This window comes from Drosophila guanche, unplaced genomic scaffold (assembly GCF_900245975.1).
Source record: "Drosophila guanche unplaced genomic scaffold, DGUA_6, whole genome shotgun sequence".
NCBI classification, from domain to species: domain Eukaryota; kingdom Metazoa; phylum Arthropoda; class Insecta; order Diptera; family Drosophilidae; genus Drosophila; species Drosophila guanche.
In genome coordinates, this window is record NW_022995743.1 from 10909020 (window position 1) to 10930536 (window position 21517).

Below are 21517 nucleotides of genomic sequence, written 5' to 3' on the forward strand. Positions count from 1 at the left end.
AAATTCATAGGTATACAATCGAATAAAAAGGAGTATTTATAATAAGCCAAAATGATTCTTCAATCGGATTAAATTATTGTTTCAGTACTAAAACTCTTTGCAAGCTAGTAATATGAAATAGAACATCAAAATCGAGGCATATGATTTAAGACCACGGTATATTTTTAAAATGAGATATTATATTTGGGTATATTTTGTAGGGTCTGACGGTATATTTTATCGATAATTCCGCGGTCACATTGCTGTTGTGTTTACAATTTACAATTTATTAATTTCCAATAAATAACAATTAACCACAAGTCACTTGACATGCCCAACATGGCCGACGACCCAGAGAGCTCTATGGACCGACCCACAGATGACAGCGAATCCAGTAAACCGGAGAATATGTTCACCCTAAAGAAATGGAACGCGGTGGCTATGTGGAGCTGGGACGTGGAGTGCGATATTTGTGCAATTTGCCGTGTTCAAGTAATGGGTGAGTAAATGCATTTAAATTGGGCACGAAATATACACTTAAACAACTTGATAAGTTGGCCACATTTGCTGTCAAATTTAAGCGTTGAGCGAAAAGTGCAGGTTCGATTGAAACATCAAAAACAAAGGGCAGCAAAGAGACAAAGAGAGAGAGAGGAAGAGCAGAGCTGCAGCTGGGTAGAGTAATCAGAGAGAACTCGAATCTAATAATATCTGGGATCCACTTTATAAGATTCTGCAGCTGTGGCTCCATGCTTCCGTCCCAATGCTGGCCCTCAAACTTGACTCTACTCCTGGACAGATATCTAGATAGCATCAGAATTTGTATAATATTTAGTTATATTATCCACTTCCATACCTAATACATTGTTTAATCCATCGTTGACGATTGTAGAACAAATCCATTGTGCGTGACTGCTCCCATTGCAACCAGTTCAATCCAGGCAAATCAAACAACAGATTACATTGAGTGGTAGGGAGGTTACAAATAGATGCAACTATTTCAAGATCTGTCTAGTGGCAGTCAGGCATCGGGCGAATGCACCGCTTGCCATCTTCCATTTGCTAATGGGAATCCGATAAGGAATGAAACCCCGAATCGAAGCGAGGCCCATGTAATGCTGCACCTCCTGCATCTTATCTGCATCTCTACGCTGAGCGTCAGCCGACCAAATGTCGGTGTTTGTCTATAAAAAATATCAAATGAAAATGGTCAATTATACAATACAAAATGCTGTTGCCAACGCCACTGAATCTGGACTGTACGGGATGGCGAGACGAGACGGGACGGGACGTAAATGCGTTTCTATTTTTGTAGTGCAATTTTCATGTGCATTTGGAATGGCCATCCGTCTGTATTTAGCCTTAGACTCTACCCAATGAAACTCACGTATTTTGAGGCGCTGACATTGTTTCCAACTGTTAACTGTGCACCCTGAAGGTCGTATGTAAAATATTTGCTCATTCATTTTTGACCCAGAGAGAGGGGCGTGACTGCTTGGCTATGGGAAATTCCAGCAGCAGCAGCTGGAGAGAATGCACTTGAAATTGTTCTTTTGATTGTATTTTTGTTGTTTTAAATTAGTTTACACTTAGGACTTAGGTATAGCATACAATTATATATTCGATATAGCCAATTGGTGTATTTCTTTCGATGGAGATTGTTGCGGGGATTCTAGATTTAGATTTAGTTCTACGTTTTGATGTCATTTTTGTTTGTACACCGATAAATTATGCATGAACAAATAAACTAATGGCTAAAACTCATCATAATTTACATACATTTACATACATTACATAATAAAACTATGCACTTAGTGGCTATAAATAATAGTAACGAATTATGTGTGTAGAAAGGAAATTGTTTTGCTAAGCATTAAACGATAGCTAGGACTAACAATATCAGGCCCAGGTCCAAGTACTCCTCCTGCAGCCAGGCTTCTGCTTCTATTCTTCCATTTTGCGCTGTTACACAACTTAAGCACTAAGGGCACTAGCCTAATATTTGGTTTGATCGCATTTAGATCCTTGATTATGGCCATGGACTCTCGACTCCAACGTGTTTCTTTACATGTTGAAGGCCAGCGGCTTCATGTTCGCCACCGATGACATGCGCCGCACACGGCCCATCATCTTGCGCTCGATATCCTCCAGCGTCTTGCCCTGCGTCTCGGGCACATAAAGTATCACAAAGAACAGGCCAATGAAGCAAATGGATCCAAATAGCCAGAAGGCTCCATGTGCGCCCATGAAATCTAAGCAAGGACAAGACAAAACATTCATTAGCATCCACCTCTAGCTCTAGCTCCTTCTTTGGTTGCTCACCAATCATGTCCTGGAACGTCTTGGTCACCACAAAGGTGCAGGACCAGTTGAAGGCGGTGGCCACGGAGGCTGCGGAGCCGCGTATCTTCGACGGCAAAATCTCGCCCATCATCAGCCAGGGGATGGGACCGAAGCCCAGCGAGAAGCCAAGAATGTAGATGACAAAACAGCTCAGTGGCAGCCAGCCGAGGTGGCTGACATCTGGTCCATGGGCCTTGCAGTAGAAGAAGCCGCCGAGCACAAACAGCGTGATGATCATGGCGATGTTGGACACGTACAGCAGGATCTGCAGGCAAAAGAAAAGTGACGTCAGGAAACGCACTCCAAGCTTTGTTCATTCGTCACTCACCTTGCGTCCGGCGCGATCAATCAGCAGGGTGGCAATGAAGGTGGCCAGGAAATTGACAACACCCACAATGATGGTGCACACGTTGCCGTCGATGGTCGAGCCGGCGTCCTTGAATATGGACACAGTGTAGAAAATGACCGCATTGATGCCGCTCAACTGCTGGAAGAACATCAGGCCCAGCGAGATGGACAGCGGCTTCAGGTTGTTGCGCTTCAGCAGCTCCAGCATTTTGTTCTGTGTAGCCTGACGATCGGCGTCGGCCTGCGAACGCATCAGTCCCTTAAGCTCCGGCTCCACATCTGCCTCCTTGCCGCGCAGCCAGGTGAGTGCCTTGCGGGCACGCTCCTCCCGGCCGCGGCTCACAAACCAGCGCGGCGTCTCCGGGATGAGGAACATGAGGACGAGGAACGGCACCGGCAATGCCGCACCCAAAAAGGCCAACATCGACCAGTCCATATATGTCCCGGCCACAAAGCACAACAATATGCCAATATTACCGAAGGCCGTTGGCAACAGTCCCAGAGTGCCGCGCACCTCCGGCTGCACCGTCTCGCCTAGGTACACGGGCAGCGAGAGCGAGGCAATGCCCACACAGAAGCCAGCCAGGAAGCGTCCCGCGAGCACCATGGCCACATTCACGGCACAGGCAATCAGCAGCGAGGAGACAATGAAGGGTATGGCGGTGGCCAGGATGGTGTTGCGTCTGCCCAAATACTCAATGAAGGGTCCGCCAGCAATGCCGCCCGCAAGACCAGCCAAAGGCATGATGCCGCCCACCCAAGAGGCCTGCAAAAGAGGAGAAAAAAAAAGGTTTAAATGGGCAAAGAATAACGCTGGGAAAGCGTGGAATTTCTGCTTACCGCTTGTGCTGTGACCTCAAACGATGTGATATTGCCGTTGGTCATTGAAACCAACGCCGGCGAGGTGTAGGCGCTGACAAAGCCAACCACCAGGGAGCCCAGGGAGACGCTCAAAGCAGCCAAGACCTGAAATTAAATTGAATTACAAGTTAAACACTTTTATAGATCAAAGGAGATTGGCGTTGGATAGGAAATCCACCTGAGAGAATGTGCATATGGCCTTGGGCTCCTCCACGGGCACGGAGAAGGACACATGAGTGTCCGCACGCATCAAGATCTTCATGCTGGCAAAGCTCTACACTTTCTATGCGGATCTACACAACGATCTAATTGACTTATGTATGCCACAAGGTTGCGTTTGCGGCTGCCTTTCACTTTAAGCCTTGCACTCCTTGCTGTGAATGCTTTCAGCACGTTTGACCGACGAAACTCAACTGAAACTTGTCATTTTGCAGTTGCAGTTTTGTGAGAATCGAACCGTTTTGCGATCTATTTGTTAGGCTCAGGCACGTACACATGAATGACAAAAACATATAATGTAACTGGCGGTTATGTAGATGCACTTTTGGTGGCTTATCACTTATTGACTGCTGCTGCTGCTGCTGCTGCTACTGCCTCTGGCTGCACATCGATTATGCCTACAGGCTTATCACGCTATTTACGAGTGCCAAAACCCACAGAGAGAGGGAGATTGATAAGCAGCATCCACACTCAAAGATGAAGATGCTTGCGTGCCGTGTCTGGGCTTAGCTGGAGTCCGGCAGCGAGCGAGCGAGCTCTGGCGAGGACGAAGCAAAAGTGCAACTGCCGGACACCAGGAGGAAGCCCCTTAGGGGCACAGAGTGCCATTGCATTCGACTCGTATCCAATACCATCCATCAGCTACTTGTATTTTTAGTCCGGCCATAACTAAATGCGTTAATTTCAATTAAAGTGAACGCCAGCAGCAGTAGCAGCAGCAGAAAATTATTATTCAAGGCGTGCGAAAATAGCACTCGACACGCGTGCCCCGCTCTGACCCACAATGTGGGGCCTACGTCGTGGGCCTTAAATTGGCTCAAAGAATGCTTTATGATGGCATTAATGCCCATTCATAATCCATAACTATATCCAAAGCCGCGAGGCGGCGCCAACAAGCTTAACGAGCTGACAATGGTCAGTCGCACGTTGCGTCTCGTGGATGGTTGAGACTCTTATATAGATCACCAGTAATAGTAATAGTGATAGCAATAGGAATAGCTATAGCACACTCTCTTGTAGTCTTTTTGAACCCTACCTGTGTCCATATATAGATGGGATTCGTTGTCGGCCTGTAGACCTCCAGCTTGGGTTTGCCGTCTTCGGTTATCTGCCGCACAAAGGGCACTGCATGACGGATGTTCTCGCCCCGCTTGTTCCCCATCTCATCCATCTCGTACAGTCGACGGCTGAAATTGCGTTTCAATGTTGGATTAGAAGGTGACTAAACCGTCATTAAACTATCAAAATACTATTCGTCTTCCACTTGACGCCAGAGACACTTTAATTAAAGCGAAAGGAAAATGCTACGCATTAGGTTTTGCTGCCGAATTTGCTGCTGGATCGGAGACCATTTGGAACTTCTTTCTTAACTTTTGGAATAGTAATTCTGTCTCTGATCTCTCATTGATTTACTGTCTATAATTTCGTGGAATCTTGTATTTTGTCTTGTCGTCGAGCGAACAAATAATCCAGCGATAATGCTTTGACCCCTTGGCACTCACCTTTTGCGGGAATCTGTGCTGATGGAGCGCTGCTGCTGAAAGTGCTGGCGCGATGTGTGAAAGTCCTCGTCGCTTTCGCTCTCCAAATCCTTGAGGTCGATAATGACTGGCTTGGTGATGTCCTTGGGCCGATGGATGAGACGCTTGTGCTCGGCGTCGTCGCCCTCCTCGTCGCTGTCGGTGCTGGAGCCCTGTAATACTTTGTCGAGCTTGAAGGTGACACGCGGATCGAGGCTCTGGTGCTTGCGGCCCTGGAACTCGCGTCGCGTCTTGTGGAACTCCTCCTCCGAGGATGACTCCTTCAGCAGATCCTGCAGGAAGCGCGTGCCTTTGACATCCAGCGAGACGTGCTTCTTGGCCTGGAACTGGCGCCGATTGTCGTTGGCCAAAATGTGCTTCAGGTCCTTCAATATGCCCTTGTGGTCCACGCTGGTGGCCTTCTGCTGCTGGAACCCGATCCGTTTGTCCTCGAAGCTGTCGTCGTCGCTGCTCTCCGCTGCCTGCTTGCTGCTGGCGTTGTTCTTCTCGAAGGACACGCGGGAGCCCTTCAGCGATTGCTTGCTACGCTGCAGCTCCTCCACGGGCAAGGGCACGCTGCGCTGCTGTCTGTCGCGATGTTCGCGTATCTCCTGTGACGTGGGTGGTGGGGGCAGCGGTGTCAGCTCCAAGCTGCCGCTGGCACGCACCGGTGTCCGCTGCTGCAGCGCCTGTGTGGGTGGCTCGTTGATGTCGTCGTCCTCGAGCAGGGGCCGAAACGACAATGGTGGTTCGTCCTCAAGCAAACGCAGCTGTTGATGCTGATGCTGTTGCTGTGGCTGTTGCTGTGGTCTGGGCTGTGGATGCCTATGTGGCGCCGCTTGGGGAAAGAGAAACGGATCCTCCGGTAGTATTGTGTCCAAACTGGTGGCCGTATTCGATGTGGACAAATTGCTCTCCACACGATGATAGCCCTGATCGTCCTGCAATTTATTCAAGATTGATCTCAAATTAATCTCTGTTCGCGGCAGACAAACGCGAATTAATGAATATCGCCAACGGCTTGGCAGCAATTATAACAATCCAACGTCCATGCTCCCAGTCCCCCCAACACCAATCAGAACCGCTTCAATCCGATCCATGCCCAAGAACGTTCACAAAAAATATATTTTTGCGATTATTATGCTGCTGCCGTGCCACAAAAGGTTCAGCTTGGGGTTCAGCCAGCATCCTCCTTATCGGTCATGTGTCTATTCCATGTTGTTCTTTTTTTCAGTTTTGTTTTTGTTATGTTCTAATTGACAATGAATTGCATTTCGGCGATAAAGTTAGTTTGAATATCAAATTTAAACAACTTTAAACAGCAAAATGAAAGTAAAGCTCTACAAGGAATTACCATTTGACTTAAGTGCACTTTAGTGCCCGCCACTTGTCTTGGGGACTACCCCAACATTGGTACTTACACCTGCTCTGGTTAGTTTCTCCTTGAGTTTGCCCATGGCGCTGCTCAGGGGCTGGTGGCCGCCACCACCACCGCCGCCGGCGCCTCTGTTGTCGCGTCCGCTCATCTTATCAGCTGTATGATTGAACTTGAACTAATCGCTCGTCCTTCTCTATGGGGGAGTTCTTAGTGATTTGGTTTTTGTTTTGTTTTCCTCTTTTGGCTTGGTAAACAGTGTCTTCCTCTGGACTTTATTCCTTTTTGTCTTTGCTGCAATGGAAAAAAAGAATGCAAAATTGAGTTAACTTATCTGCTGGCAGGTAGCACCAGTACTTAGTACCAGTTTAAGTAACTTTTTACTGTCTGATGTCTGCGCTCTTATCGAATGCAATTTATGTGTTTGCTCTTTGATAGCACCCGGCACCCAGCACACACCCACTTTCCACTTCGCGAGTGTCCTTGGCTATCACGCGTGACCAACATTAACACTGTGGGTCGCAAAAGTATGTTCCTTTTTCAAATATATTCCATCAAATTTGTTGATCTTTTATTTTAATTTCTTTTTGGTAGCCACTGTAAACGTTTTGGCTTTCTTTGAATTTATTTATGATCTTTTATACTTGGCATGCGGCAAAAAGATAAATATGTGTATGTGCGTGTGTGTGTATGTATTTTTAAAATTTTCCACCCGCTAATTAATGACTGCGCAGAAAAAATAGCGAAATATTTTCATTTGTTTGGTTTTTGTCAAGCATTTTCTTGGCTTTAGCTTTTTTCCTTTCCTTTTTCTTCTTTTCCTGCGTCATGTGACTGCTGGCAGCGACTGTGTGTGGGCGTCATGACGTCGTCTCTGGACGCTCTTTCGCTCAATCATAACCGTACCCCGCTCACACCCTTCTCTGCCTTTGCCTACGCGGAATGTGGGTGGCGCTTTTTTTTAAATTCTGCGCTAATATTTATCGGCGAATGACATAACGATTAGCAATTTAATGCCGAGAGGGGGCGTGGTGCGGTGGACAAAGTTTGATAAGCAAAGTTCAATTGCAATGATTACTATTTATGTATAATAAATGTGTGTTCTATGTGATTTGCGACTGAAACGCAATTACAAATACAAAATTTGCAGTTCCGAAAATTCCCATTAACCTTGAAACTATTTCTATCGTGATTATATTTGAGGCTTTGTGAGTGGGGTGTGGTGTGTATGGGTGAATCACTACACATATCTATTTTTCGGGGGTCTAGCTATCTAGACTCTAGTGCGATGTTAAACGATTGATCTGTCCCAACACGAGCCCCCCCAAATTATTGCCTCACACTTGCGCGCACACGCTCGAGAAAAGCGTGCTGACGCGCGCTCTTAGACTGCGCTCAAAACGAGTCTCTCTTTGAATGGCTGGGCTTGCTCTCTTACAAAATCGACTCACGTGCCGAATGAACCTGCTTCTCTTAAGGCCACACAAACACACACACACACTCAGGTATGAACTGACTGCTCTCATTTGTCAACAGTGCAACGTTGCGATTATGTTGTTTTTGCATTTGTCATGATCTTTTGGCATTTTATTTTTAAAAAACGTTTTCGTGCTGACAAAGTACTCGGTGTATGTAGTACTCAGACTTTTTGCATGAGCAGCGCTGAAATGAACAAAAGACTGCCGACAATTTCCACATTTAGTTGCAGATTATAATTAATTTCAAGTTAATTAGACATCGCCCACACTTGGACTGTGGGACTCTTGAGAGACTGAGACTACGGGACTGTGTGACTGAAGGATGATTGTTAGCTTTGGACTTTGTTTCCACTTTTTGCGCGCTTCCGAAATATTTCGTATTTCACCTATCGCTTATATTTATTTCATCTTGTTTTTCGCAAGGAATTTTTAGCGTCCCGCCCCCACTGGGTAAGATTTTACATACTCGTACGTACACACACAAACATGCATATCCACCGCAGAAACTAACGATAAAAACAACAAAATTTGTGGTCTAAATTTAAGAAATTTCGCGGTCGCCACCATCGCCGTATCGCTCGCTCTCTGGCCCGCATCGCTCAACAGTTTTCTCGACATTTCTTTTCAGAAAATTTGCAGTTTTACCCTTGGCAAATCAAATGGCATTTTCCTTTTTTTTCTTTCTCATTTTCTTTCTTTAGTTTTCGGGTTTGGTTTTGTTTTTGTTGCATTGCACAAAGCCAACACACATTACGTAAAGTGGTGGTAGCTGGCGAAATCTATCTGGTACGACAAAGACAAGTGTCGTCCAGTCCAGTCCAGTCCATCCACCGCCACTGCCACTGCCGCTTCATTACAAATTTGAAATTGTTTCGAACGGTTTAAAGGAACCTTTTCCATCTCTTTCTGGCATTTGACGTAGTATGCAAAAAATGCGCATAAATTTGCAATAAAATCAACGTTTTGCTTGACGCCAGACAGACCAGAGACTTGGTGCTTCTCATTGTTGTAGTAGTATTTTATTTTTCGCTTTTTTTTCTGCATAAATTTCTTGAGAATCGCGACAAGTTTTTAGTTGATAAGGTTACGGGCCGACCGGAACTGGTTGGAGCAGAAATACATAACTAGCTAACAAGAGTTTACACTTTTGCGGCATTTCGCTACTTATTTTGTAATATTTTAATCGAAATTCAGTCCTCAGTTTGTTGTGGAATTTATAGTTTTCACTGTTTTTATCGTTCAGCTATCGCTCGGGAGAGCGCCTCGTTTTTACCTTTTGAACAAACTACTAAATGTATCCACTATTGTGGCACTGAAGTACGAGATTCGAATGCGCAACGCTTATATAGCGCACACCGATTCCGATTCCGCAGAAGCAGCAACAACTCGTTTGAGCTTTTGTGCACAGTGTGTTGTTCTCCAACGGTAAAACAGGCCGCCAGAGAGTCTCTCTCCCGCTCCGAGTCTGCACGTGTGTGAGTGAGCAAACAGGCGAAGCGTTGAAGCGGGAGAGCAGAGCGCTGAAGACTGCAGAGAGTGAGCAGAGGAACGAAGGTCGAAAAGAAGGCATGAATGAATGGGGGTCGCCCGTGTTTTGACTTTGGCACTGCGCCTCGCTCCCCGTCTTGTTTCATCGTTAGTGTGCGTTGGACGAACGCCTCCTAGTTGGAGGTATATAACTGTTGTTGCTTCTCGGAAGCTGTGTGGGCGATGACGCGTTCGTTTAGCGTAGTAGTAGTGCTAGGATAAGAGAGTGAGAGCCGCCGGCGACCCAGTGGCACCATCAAAAACATGTGTGCCCTACAAGGAATACGAGCCTCTTGGCTATTACATTAGATGAGATCAATGCAGTTCCGGTGGGTTTCCCATGGGTTCGAGTCAAGAGAGAGATCAGTGCAGTTTCCAAGCGTAACAAATTCCCATTTGAGAATGAAATGCAATATAGACAGGATAAATCCCAGTTCGGTGTGACGAAATTCCGTTCAGTTCATATTTTTATTGATTTGTTTTGGCCGCTGTTCAGTTATGGTTATGCATGGCATGGTCCACACTGGATGCTGTGTGTGAGTGCCTGCCTATCAATTGATTTTTATTTACACACATATTTTCAATTGAATATTATTAAGTTGACTTTGAGGCGCGTGCAAATTTGTGGAAGCCTTGAGGAGCATTTCATCTGTTCCTTTGCTGATTTCCAATTTCAATTTATTTTCGGGGGCCTGACGCAATGATGATGGATGATGGAAAAGCATAAGAAAAATAATTAATACTATATTGTGGACAAGAGCGCCACTCACAGTCTTCGATTTAAGTTTAATTGCCTTATTTATTTCGCTTTAAATGCCAAACGCGCCCCCAAAAGCGGGGGCTCGTCTTCCCCTATGTATTTCATAACGTGGCATAAACATTGCAGTCCAATGAGACCGCTACAATTCCAAGTACCAGTGAGTTTATTTGTAGATACAGACATGAATAACGCAAGCGACAGACGCCAGTCAGCGATATAAACAAGTTTCCATGACTTCCATGATCGGATCTTTTACTGATGAAATTTGACTAAAGTTAAAAAAAGCGAACCTTTTTGATACCTAACCCCTCAGATTTGACTTACCCCCAGAGAGAGGTTTTCAGTGCTGCTTATACCCCCCAGGGATCTGCGCCCCTGTCCTTGGCGTGGAGCGAACAATTATCGCAAAGTTTTTAATCACGATTCTGCGAAGCATGCGTTCAGTGTTTGTGTTGTTATTTTCCATATCGACCGTGATTTGCCTTCGACTCTAGGCGCAGATTTGATCGAATGTGTGTTTGGCGTGACATGACTCAAGGCTCCCTCCGCCAGAAGTCGAGGAAAAGTAAAAACAAAGCCTCAACAGTTTGATAGATTTTTTGGTGGTCTTAGTTTTGTTTTTAGAGTAGGTTAATGTTGGAAAAAACGCTTTCAATTCGAAACTTGATTGACAGCAGAAACTGAGCTTAACAGAGAAAGAGAGAGGGAAGAGAGAGAAAAACGTGAAATCGTAGTGGTTTAAAATGTACAAAAAATAAGTGCAATGAACCCTCTTCAAACAATGCAGAAGTCCCTGGAGGAGGCAACAATGCCGTACTGGAGGAAGGGCATGTGGAAAAAGGTGATTCAAGCAAATCCCTGCCTACCTACTATCTAAAATTAGATAGCAATATCAGTTATGTTCCACACACACTCACATGACGTAACGAGCATAGAGCTTTCTCGTAATTACTGTACCTCCCTCTTAGATCGCTGCCAAAGCAGTCGCTCACTCGAACACTTCCTCTTTGGTTATTTTTAGAGCGTGGCACAGCCAAAAACAGAAGAGCAGACACCACGCTCGCAGCTAACAAAACAAAAAGAAACAACAACTAAATCGCAAAGAGACGAGCCCCCAGCAGCTCCACATACCAGAAGAGAGTCGTTCGTAGGCCTTTGGTTGGTCGCTTGACAACAGCGCGGAAGAGCGACAGAGGAAGGAAGAGAGAACATGACGCTCCTCCTTGCAGCAAGCAAAAAATGCAAGGTGCACTTTTACAAGATGGAAGCATTCCCGAATATCAAGTTGTTCGTTTTTATCCACAAGACAGCAGCTGCTGTTTCATCCGACCAACCTATGGGGCAGAGTCGAAGCTGAAGCCTGCGCAGGCGCACGTATTGGGTCGTGTGGTATAATTTGCTGATGCAATTGCTCACTTATTGCGTCAGAGAAAGATCTCTTTTTCCATCCTCTGCGCTGTTCGTGGGCCAGAGCACACACATAAATATTGGTTTGCGTGTGCGTAAAAATTTTCCATGCGCTAATTAAAGAACTCCCTGCCCGGCAGTCCTTTCGCACTGCGACCAAATTGAAATAAATTACGAAAATCCATTAAAAGGTTATTTATCTAATTGGTGTTGGAGTCACATCACATCAATACGACAAACGACGCGAATTTATTCCGTTTCTCTCTCTCAGCACAGAGTTCCTCTCTCTGCTTCCCGCACACTGTGACGCGGTGGCTCTCGTGATCTTTTTTACGCTCTCTTGCTCTCTGCTCTCTCTTTTTGCCAAAATGCTAAAATTAGCATAAAGACGAAGTGTTATAAAATGAATAAGAACAAATATCAAGAGAAAATAACATTTAAATGAAATACAAAAAGTAAAATTAAGCATGTGATGAGGTGGGACCACCCTTCTCGCTCCCCCTCTCTGTCTGTCTTAGTCGCTCATCACGCGCCCACAAAAAAAAGGTACATACATATACAGGCATTATAGTCAAATACATACATACATATGTATGTGCACATATGTATTCATATGTAGTGAACTGGTGACGTTGTTGCTTTTGGCAAGACCCAGACGAGCCTCCAACTAATACAGCGAAAAGTGCACACGAACACAAAGAACCGCAAGCTTCCACTGTGTACGCCATAAATAGTGAATATTCCCCCACTCACCTACCTAGAACATTTACAATTTGATTTGCTGATTAGTGGTTTATGACGAACATCGCGATTTGCAGAATTTAGTTGGTGCTTTAATCGATGCACGTCTGTACTTTCAACTTTCCAGTCACTGACCAAATCTGAATTGATCGCTGCCCCCAGCCAAAAACGTTTGTACTTTGGGAAAGGGTATAATGATTTAAAGAAGACGTTCGCAACACTAGAAGGCGCACCTTAAGATAATCCAATCAGAAAAAGAAGCAAACAAAGCACATGAAAATGGAATAGGAGGCATCCAGCTGCAAGTGTATCTAAAAATTCGGCTCAATACAATATTATTTTCTTGTTTCTTTTTTTGCTAACTAATCATTAGAATTTGACTTTTGCTTTCTATTTATATATGTACACATATGCTGTATATTGCTGTGTGGATAATTTTCAATGAGAGGTGCTTACCTAGTACAACAGCAAACACGTGTGCAGATGAGAGCTGTACAGAGAAAAAGAAACAGAGAGAGAGAGACCGAGAGAGACAATGAAATGTGTGTGCGAGTGTTCGTGCGCGATTGTCTGCCTACAGTCGTGTGCATTGTACAGGTAAACGCAATTATGGCTAAATGGCAAACCAGTGCCCTTCATTCAAGGTCACGCCAACTTCCCGCCGTCGATCAGCGAAACTTTGCAAAGTTTCTGACGTTAATACAAGCTAAAACTCTAGAGTGCCGACTAACGTTGACTAATTAGTCATAGCCACTAGACAAACACACACATATTAATGTTTGCATTCAGTCTACGTGTGTGTTTTATGAATAGATTAAAATACTCGAACACGGTATCTATCAGGTTTCGGAAGTTTCAATTGATTACGAGCAAAGACGAGACGTGTATTTTTAAAAGGCTTCATGAATATGCACATTCCAGAAATGGTTAAAAAAAGAATTCGATAGATGAGGGCATGTATTAGGTCAGATTTGGTCAGAGTTGTGTAACCGTCTGGTAGTCTGTATTTTAATTAGCATACCACTGTGAAAGCACCACGAGCTGGTTTCCCTGTCTCTCTGTGTATAATCGTATAACTAAATATTCAACTAAAGTAAACCCATTATAATCCTTTGGTTCTTCACTTCACAGTTAAGAAAAAAAAACGTTGTGTGTGACAACATTCCAAAACGCAATTCCAATTACTCAAGTTAAACAGTCTCGAATGCAACCTTTTGTTTTACAATTAATGCACAAATATTGAACGAATATGCGAGAAATAATATTATTCCACAGCCTTGATTTACGTGCAAAAATGTTCGGTCAAGGGCAAGTAATTTCGATATCATATCGTTGTTCTGTACAATAACAAAAGTCCATGCGAAATGCAGTTACAGTCCCTGGAACAGCCACACGCCACGTGGCATACTCAAGTATACAATCGGCCAACGCTAAAAACATAGCCTCGGTGGCGCAGTTGGCAGCGCGTAAGTCTCATAATCTTAAGGTCGTGAGTTCGAGCCTCACCCGGGGCATGTAACTTTTTTCTGTTTTTTTCTCTTAAAAAACTTATCTTTCTCTCTTTTTTTAATATTATAATATTTAATAACTTTAATATTGACTGATTAATAGGCTCTGAACGCGTTGAGAGTGTAGTATTTATGTAGTATTTAGTATGCAGTTCCAATATATCTTTCATAGAAGTTTATAACATTTTAAAGTACAGGCCCGGCCCCTAAAAACAGCAAACAGGCAATGCCGTAAATTGTAAAGTAAAATTAGTCTGTCATGCGGACAGGGATTATGACGAGTATTACGATTACAAAAGGCAGGCAGCCAGTTACAGTTGCAGTTAACTGGGCAATTACACGTCCATTACGAGTGACATTAACTTTCAGATGCCATATGGAAAGCCACCTTCCAGCTAACAACGAGACAAAGTAAATAAATCCAGCGACCAGCCAGTGCAATGATCAGGGCAGGTGCAAGTGCAGTGTCAACGCCACCAAGATATGTGGATGGGAGATTTTGGGCTGTTTGCCCACAGCCATGCCGAATGAATGTCACGCGGTCGATTTGGGATATACGAGATTATTATAATTATTCTAATTTGTATTGCCATTGGTCGTACTAAAACTTGCAGTCTAACAATTGAGTGTCTTTTATTTCGAATGAAAAACACGATACTACCCCTGTAGCATCACAAATTTCAAGGAATTACAACGGACACCTCCTGGATGTGGCAGCATATCTGCTGATGCTTTCATATGACACCCCTTTGCCTTATGTAAAGCGTGCCAAAAAACTGTTCCAAGGCCAGCGCGTTGGGGATCGGGATCGAAACAAACAAAAAGAAAAGACCAGAAAGCGAATTAAGATAAAAAAGAAACAGCTTTCGCTACGCAAGACGCGAGACAATGACACTCGTATGTGATGCTACTCCAGGAGGTGGAGACGCCTGTGCGCAGATCCTATATTTAAGACAAATGGAAAATTTTATGGAAATGTACCAGACCAGACCACTGACACGCACACCACAGAATTCCATGGGGGACAGAGTCCAAATGCAGGGTGCAAACATTTAAAAAATGACTAAAAAAAGAGAAGAAGAAAAAAAATCATTTCAAGCAATCACAAAATTTTCCGTTCACTTTGTGGGGCGCCTCCACTGTCATGGAGCTATGCTTGTCGCTGTCGCCGCAACCGAAACATGATTCACTCTCTTCGTCTCTCTGCCGGTTCCCATCGATTCTGGCATTCAATGTGTGAGACCCATACTGTAAATATTTCAAGTTTGCACAGTATTTTCCCCGTCTGTGCCTCTCCCTCTTCGTTCGCTGATCTTTGCGCTCTCGGTCTCTGCCTTGGTCTCTGGTGGATGGTGTATGATGCAGGGTTCTACCACTTGCCAGCCCAAAAGTGCATAGGTTTCTGTGTGTGTGTGTCGTTCGTTATCTGCGCCACTTTACAGCGAACGTTGCAGAAATGTTCTCGAGATCTGTCGCCCCCACGTGATGCAGATGCGGCCAAGTTGGTCACTGGGTTAGCTGCACTTGGACAACCTTGAAATACATATATTGAGAATAATTTGTTGAGGGATTGGTGGAAAGGTTTTCCTTTCTAGATCCAAACCCTAGATCATTATTCTCAAATATCTGATCACTCACTTGTTGGATGATCTCTCATACATGCGAAGTACTTCCATTGTATTATCCCATAATGTATAGCTTGTTAATTGGTTCCAACTCCTTGCGCCGAGCGTCCCTTGTGTAGGGAGCGTGATGTTAACAGTTGCCCACTAACATTCACACCTAAATCTTGGTCACATGTGTGACTTTCCACAGAAATGCGCTGTCAAGTGATCTGTGAAAAAGTCGGAAAAAAAATCTTCCGCACTGTCAAAATGTCCACCATCAGAGTATATTTCCATGCAGACTCACCTCACCCCAAAAAAATGCACCTTGAATGCACAAACACCAACAAAAAGAGAGATCTCCCAATGTGCCTCGCTCTTGTTCTCTTTTGCTCTCTCTCCACTTTCCGCCTGAGGCTGGGGATGCATGCACTTAAGAGAGCGCAGCGCCCGCTTAGCGCAGCAGCAGCGAGAAAGAGAGCAGAGAGCAGAGAGCAGCTGGTTTTAGGGGGCACGTTCGTTTTGCTGTTTGTTGGCGCCTGTTGGCGGCTGCTGGGGCGGCAAGCGACAAGCCCCCGTGTGTGACGTCACGTAAGCGAGACCGTTACAGCCGAACAGAAAACGAGTTGTGTGCTGGAGAGCGGGCAACGGCAGATAAGTAACCAGAACGAATCGTGCAACGTGATACGTGAAACGAAGCACTGCCCACAGAGCTTTCCAAGAAAACATGCGACACAGTGGGGGGGCTTAAGGGGGGCGCTTGAATCGATAGATAAGAGACATATTATCGTCCCGATAAAATAGTCATTGGGGTGTCGTTGGGCGCGAGAATGGGCTGGTCACATGTGCGAGATCTAGCGAGAACTTGCGAGGCTAAATTTAGCTCCCGATCCCAGACAGACATCCGTTGCACCCGCTAACCTTGAACTTGCATAACAGCAGGGGTGGGGCACAGACGGTGAGGCACGACATTTGCATACACCGCGCCAGACTCGATTAGATGCGCTTCACCCAGCCACAGAGCTCCATCCATAGACCGCCGTCCGGTCTGGTCAGGTGCAGCAAACTGGAACTTGAATGGCCACAACTGTCGGAATGTATCGGCCGACTTGTAGTCATTTCATTGAACAAAATCAAATACAATCTCTGGGTGCCCGTCGAACAGGTTTAACTCAGACAGTCGGCCTTCAGTGGCGCTGCATTTCAAGATATCGGCAGAGGGAGTCTATACTGGAAATAGCATAAAGAATATATCGAAATTATCCTGTTGAATGATATTTGAATCAGCCTTTTGGTGGGGGTATTTGTCAGCTATTTGATTATGTAATGCACTGCTGGATAGTCCCTGAAACTGGGTCTTGGTGTGGGTTGAACCGCGTCATTGTCACGTTTCGTTTTGTCTGTGATTCGTGTGATCTGACAATAAACATTTTGTACTTAACCCGGTTGGTGCTCAACTATCGTCTGGCTGTCGCTTTGCATGCATCTGCATAACTCTTCTACTATATAATATATATTTACCAATTCCCAAGACACACCCCCTGGAGGCAGGCCCTACAACTACAAACTGAACGATCGCAATTGGCAAAGAGTCGAATGAATAAATCAATTCGAAGATTTCCAACGACGCAGTAGAGATTCCTTCCCTGTCTCTACTGTGGGATTATTTTGTTTGACTCATTTTTCTAGAATTTTTGAAATGAAAGATTTGTATAAATGAATAGCTATGAAAACTAAAAATGAAGGATATTTTTTGTAGCATATTTGCCCAAACTGTTCCACTGTTCCTGGGACAGGCCCACTCAACAACGAGCCCTCTAAAAAAATATTCCATCGCCGAGCCAACTAGACGATCGTAATTATTGTTTATTGACTTGATTGACTGCCACATTGCCGCACATTTATAACTAAATAGGGAAGCAAACCAAATCGATGAACAAAACTGGCAGAGCAGACACCCATTAATAAATACTGTAGGGAAATTGAAAATAGCTATGATATTTGATTGAATATCGAAACGTTTCTAGAAATTTCTTCCTGCGCAATTCAATGCACATACCCATCAATAAGTACACGAGACACTGAAAAACATATGTTTATTATGATCATTTTCCTGTGCTCGGTCTTCAGTCGGCCTTCTCGAAAAACACTTGTGTCAATGTGCGTGGTATGCCGTATGCGTAAAAGGTGAAGACCCCCGCAGGGAATGGCACATTTATTAACGTTGGATCCAGGGCAAACTTCTCCACCGTCATGTGGTTCTAAGTGGGTGAGGGAGATACGAGAATATTAGCTGGATAACACACACCCGATTCTTAGAACGCACCTCCTTCCAGGGACAGGAGTGATTGAAGTTGCTGTGCTTGCTGATGGCATCGAAGACGAAGCGCTCGAAGGACAGTTCACGGCGTCTGCCGTCCATCAGTTTGCAGAAATCGAAGAGAACGTTGTACATGAAGGGGCGGTAGCCGTCGCGACGCTGAAAGCACTGCAGTCGCGTGGTCAGATTCCGCACAGGCAGCTGCAGCAGGCTGACCTTAAGCGAGAGCTCCACATGGTTGCGCCGCACCACCTTCAGGCGGCAGTAATCGTATCTGGTGAGACCCGCCGTTGTGGGTAAATCCTGGCACTTGACGTTGGTGAATTTCAGCAGGCGTGTCGCCTGCAAGCAAAAGAGGCGACTTTAAGCGGCTGAAACCCAGCTGAAACTTACTCACTCTCGTTATTTGGAGCAGGACTGCCAACAAAAGTAGCATCAGGTTCGAGCGCATTTTCACGTAATGCGTACTGGAAATTGCGCGACTCAGAGTTAAGCGATCTGCTAGGCGCTTTTGCTTACAATTTTAGCTATTATAAATCCATCGAAATATGATTAACACAATAGGATGCCCTAACGGAGAGTGCTCTAAACTATAACAAACGCTTTGATGATTGAAATCGGAGTAAACCTTCGAATAATGAATCATATTTATAGATCCCAAATGAACGACGCAATTAGGTGCCATTTTCTGTAACCCCAACTCAATCGCCCATCCCATCCAAACCCATTACAAATTACCGCCCACATAAGCAATAATTTATTTAAAGAACGCATTTAAGCCTCGCTTAGAGCCCTGCTTCTACTCCCACCCCATTCCAACCCATCCCATCCCATCCCGAACGGCTATTGACTTCGTTGACAAAAACTGCATCGAAATTCTTGGAAATATGTTAACAATTTCCTGTTGTCGTTCGGTTTTCAATTACAGCTATGAAAAGAAATACAAAATTAAGTAAAAACATGAATCAGGGAAATCGAATGGTAATTTTTCACACCACAAAACATAATTCTTTGACTCATCGAAGTGGTCACATTTCCCTTGTACTTATGGATGTACACTTCCCTGACACACAAGCGGGGTATATGGGCATCGCATATAAATATAATTGAATGCCCCAACAACGATTAAAATTCGTTAATAAAATTTAAAAAAATCCCCAAATTGATTCGATTTACCTGAAACAAATCCGAGTGGCGGGTGTCTGCTGGTCGACTCCCTGGCCGGCTATGGCATTATTCTTTCTGCCCCAGTCAGCAGCATTGAACGATGCAACGGCAGCCACAGCGGCGTATACTTGATGCCTCACTTCATGTAGAACGACGATGACGACGACGCATTTAGCTGGATTGGATTGGATTGGATTGGATTGGATTGTAAATTTTCTGCCAACGCGCTCATATTTCGAAATGTGAACACCAACACCTGCACCAGCAGCAGGTCTTCTCAAGCGGCTCAGGTGATGACCGATCCACACACACACACACACAGAGGCAATGATTGAACCATTTTTGCATTGACTTGGCGAAATATTGGAGCGCTTCTGAGAAATCGTTTTTTGGACAGTGAAAACCGATGCGTTCCCAAATTTGGGCCGCTGAGTCAGTGACCTCTCCCACGAAACCCACCCAAAAAACGGGGTAAAGGCTCGTTCCCCTTGGGTTGAGTGAATTTATGATTTTCATTGCACTTTTTGTTGAATGAAAGTACTGGCTGTTTCTGGTGTGAATATTTTCTGAATGAAGCGCGTTGCTGGCGGGACCCTGCACATATCAAATGTCTGCCATTTGAGGTGATTTTCGATATTAACATGAATTATGATAAGCCTCATGCTGTTTGTCTTGCATAACGAAGTTAACACTCTATAAATACGTAGACATTCTGCAAATAGAAAGGGCTTGTGCATCATAATGTGATTGAGGGAAGCGTTTGCTGGGCAAAGATCGAGCCGGCTAATTGTCGCTCAATGCCGCTGGTGGCGTATTTGACGCGGCTCTAGCATTGCCAAGTGCCAAGTGCACTTGAAGATCAGTCTACACCCGTACTCTTCATTGTCGTCAGTTGCTAACGAATCTGTTCTCTTCCCTTACTCTCTTCCAGATTCGTGTCTGCGCTGCCAGGCGGACAACAAGCGAGATGTTATGGGACGCCAGGATTGTGTGGTGGTTTGGGGCGAATGCAACCACTCGTTCCACCATTGCTGCATGTCGCTGTGGGTCAAGCAGAACAACCGGTGTCCGCTCTGCCAGCAGGAGTGGTCCATTCAGCGCATGGGAAAGTAAATCACATTGAAATTCCACTCGATCCATTAGCACTTAATTAAGTTTTTGTAAAAGTCTGCTACTGTCTAAAAAATAATACAAATAAAGCGAATATGTAACAAGTATAAATGAAAACCATTCAAAAGATGCGTTTCTTCAGTTACAGCCAAGTAACCGGGAAAAAAAAAAAGCAAAAAAGTTACATGCCCCGGGTGAGGCTCGAACTCACGACCTTAAGATTATGAGACTTACGCGCTGCCAACTGCGCCACCGAGGCGATGTGTTCAGTCCCGTCTAAGGAACATTTCAACCCCGTCAAAGGTTCTACACTCAGAACGAAATTTGCCAAGAACATTTTACGTATGCCAAAAAATAATGGTAATAGATTACTAGATTTAGCATTAAACAATTATTAATGATTTGAGTAAATTTATCGGGATTGTCAATGGGGAAACTCCACTGGGTTCGAGTGAGTCATTTGCACACCGTCCACCACCTGTCCCTTTGGCGCAGAGGATAGCGCGTTGGACTTCTAATCCAAAGGTCGCGGGTTCGATCCCCGCAAGGGATGTTCTGATACAATAATTTTTTTGCTCATTTTTTATCAACATTTTAATTTTAGCTAAGATTTACAGATAAAAACACTTAATTCAGGCCTTGGGCTGCAGGGAAGGGGACAGATTCCGCTCCAGGACAGAGCTGTTTAGCCGGAGTTTCTCCACATTGGTGACGTTCGATGTGAGGCTCTCTTCGGTCAACCGCTTGGCTCGCACTTCCTGAATGGAGGCTGCAAAAGTTTGTTAGTACGATGTAGACCAACGGGAAAGTTATTTCGGCACAACTTACGGCTGTAGGGAGTAAATTTGTCAGACAGCAGGCTCTCCAGATTATAGCCAATGAAACCCACAATACCGGCAATGGGCAGGGTTATGTAAACGGCATTGCGCCTGAGGACAGCCATTACCAGCGGCCACATCTTACTTATCTTGTTATATTTTCCCTTTATTGTATTGTCGGTGTTTTAGACGGGATCCAACCCTCAATTTCGGAAAATTTTGTTAACTTACATCAACAATAAGACAGATGGGACTAATACTAACCAAAATATTAATACCAAAAATAATAATACTAAATAATGAATATATGGTATCTCTAAAGCCCAGTAGTCAGATGAGCCAATTTCGAAGCGTGAAAGCTCCCTTGCTTCCTGAAGGGGTGATTGGAAAGCTGGCTAGTATGCAAAATTTAAATACAAATGAACAACTACT

The 21517-nt window shown here is 44.6% G+C and overlaps 4 protein-coding genes, 1 long non-coding RNA gene and 3 other non-coding genes across 11 annotated transcripts; 3 read left to right on the plus strand and 5 right to left on the minus strand.

Annotated features, from left to right (window-relative positions):
• Nucleotides 1-234: 234 nt before the first annotated feature.
• On the plus strand, nucleotides 235-20387 carry LOC117591909 (RING-box protein 2). Of its 2 annotated transcripts, none has more exons than XM_034285300.1 (2): nucleotides 235-478; nucleotides 20089-20387. In XM_034285300.1, exons 1-2 carry the CDS (start codon nucleotides 310-312, stop codon nucleotides 20268-20270), a joined length of 351 nt encoding a protein of 116 aa, XP_034141191.1. In that variant the 5' UTR covers nucleotides 235-309; the 3' UTR covers nucleotides 20271-20387. The 2 variants fall into 2 exon arrangements, with proteins under 2 accessions (XP_034141191.1, XP_034141192.1); XM_034285301.1 differs by lacking the exon at nucleotides 20089-20387 and adding an exon at nucleotides 872-939.
• On the minus strand, nucleotides 1657-19324 carry LOC117591911. The gene is made up of 3 exons (XR_004574499.1): nucleotides 19313-19324; nucleotides 8510-8515; nucleotides 1657-2021 (listed from the first exon to the last, which is right to left on the minus strand). It is a non-coding gene; the product is annotated as an uncharacterized LOC117591911 (long non-coding RNA).
• On the minus strand, nucleotides 1737-9489 carry LOC117591903 (facilitated trehalose transporter Tret1). 3 transcript variants are annotated; one of them, XM_034285290.1, is made up of 8 exons: nucleotides 9397-9489; nucleotides 6692-6939; nucleotides 5253-6211; nucleotides 4787-4937; nucleotides 3511-3636; nucleotides 2651-3436; nucleotides 2302-2587; nucleotides 2044-2231 (listed from the first exon to the last, which is right to left on the minus strand). In XM_034285290.1, the coding sequence occupies exons 2-8, from the start codon at nucleotides 6794-6796 to the stop codon at nucleotides 2044-2046; spliced, it is 2601 nt and encodes an 866-aa protein (XP_034141181.1). In that variant the 5' UTR covers nucleotides 6797-6939; nucleotides 9397-9489. The 3 variants fall into 3 exon arrangements, with proteins under 3 accessions (XP_034141180.1, XP_034141181.1, XP_034141182.1); XM_034285289.1 differs by lacking the exon at nucleotides 9397-9489 and having other exon boundaries at nucleotides 1737-2231; nucleotides 6692-6796; XM_034285291.1 differs by lacking the exons at nucleotides 4787-4937; nucleotides 5253-6211; nucleotides 6692-6939; nucleotides 9397-9489 and adding an exon at nucleotides 3710-3957.
• On the plus strand, nucleotides 14000-14072 carry Trnam-cau. Its single transcript has one exon. It is a non-coding gene; the product is annotated as a tRNA-Met (tRNA).
• LOC117591908 lies at nucleotides 17790-18490 on the minus strand. The gene is made up of 3 exons (XM_034285299.1): nucleotides 18388-18490; nucleotides 17997-18332; nucleotides 17790-17931 (listed from the first exon to the last, which is right to left on the minus strand). The coding sequence occupies exons 1-3, from the start codon at nucleotides 18439-18441 to the stop codon at nucleotides 17797-17799; spliced, it is 525 nt and encodes a 174-aa protein (XP_034141190.1). The 5' UTR covers nucleotides 18442-18490; the 3' UTR covers nucleotides 17790-17796.
• Nucleotides 20388-20453: 66 nt separating the features above from the next.
• On the minus strand, nucleotides 20454-20526 carry Trnam-cau. Its single transcript has one exon. It is a non-coding gene; the product is annotated as a tRNA-Met (tRNA).
• A 221-nt stretch (nucleotides 20527-20747) lies between these two features.
• Trnar-ucu lies at nucleotides 20748-20820 on the plus strand. Its single transcript has one exon. It is a non-coding gene; the product is annotated as a tRNA-Arg (tRNA).
• A 25-nt stretch (nucleotides 20821-20845) lies between these two features.
• On the minus strand, nucleotides 20846-21316 carry LOC117578514 (small integral membrane protein 12-A). The gene is made up of 2 exons (XM_034264059.1): nucleotides 21096-21316; nucleotides 20846-21036 (listed from the first exon to the last, which is right to left on the minus strand). The coding sequence occupies exons 1-2, from the start codon at nucleotides 21223-21225 to the stop codon at nucleotides 20900-20902; spliced, it is 267 nt and encodes an 88-aa protein (XP_034119950.1). The 5' UTR covers nucleotides 21226-21316; the 3' UTR covers nucleotides 20846-20899.
• Between the last annotated feature and the right edge of the window lie 201 nt (nucleotides 21317-21517).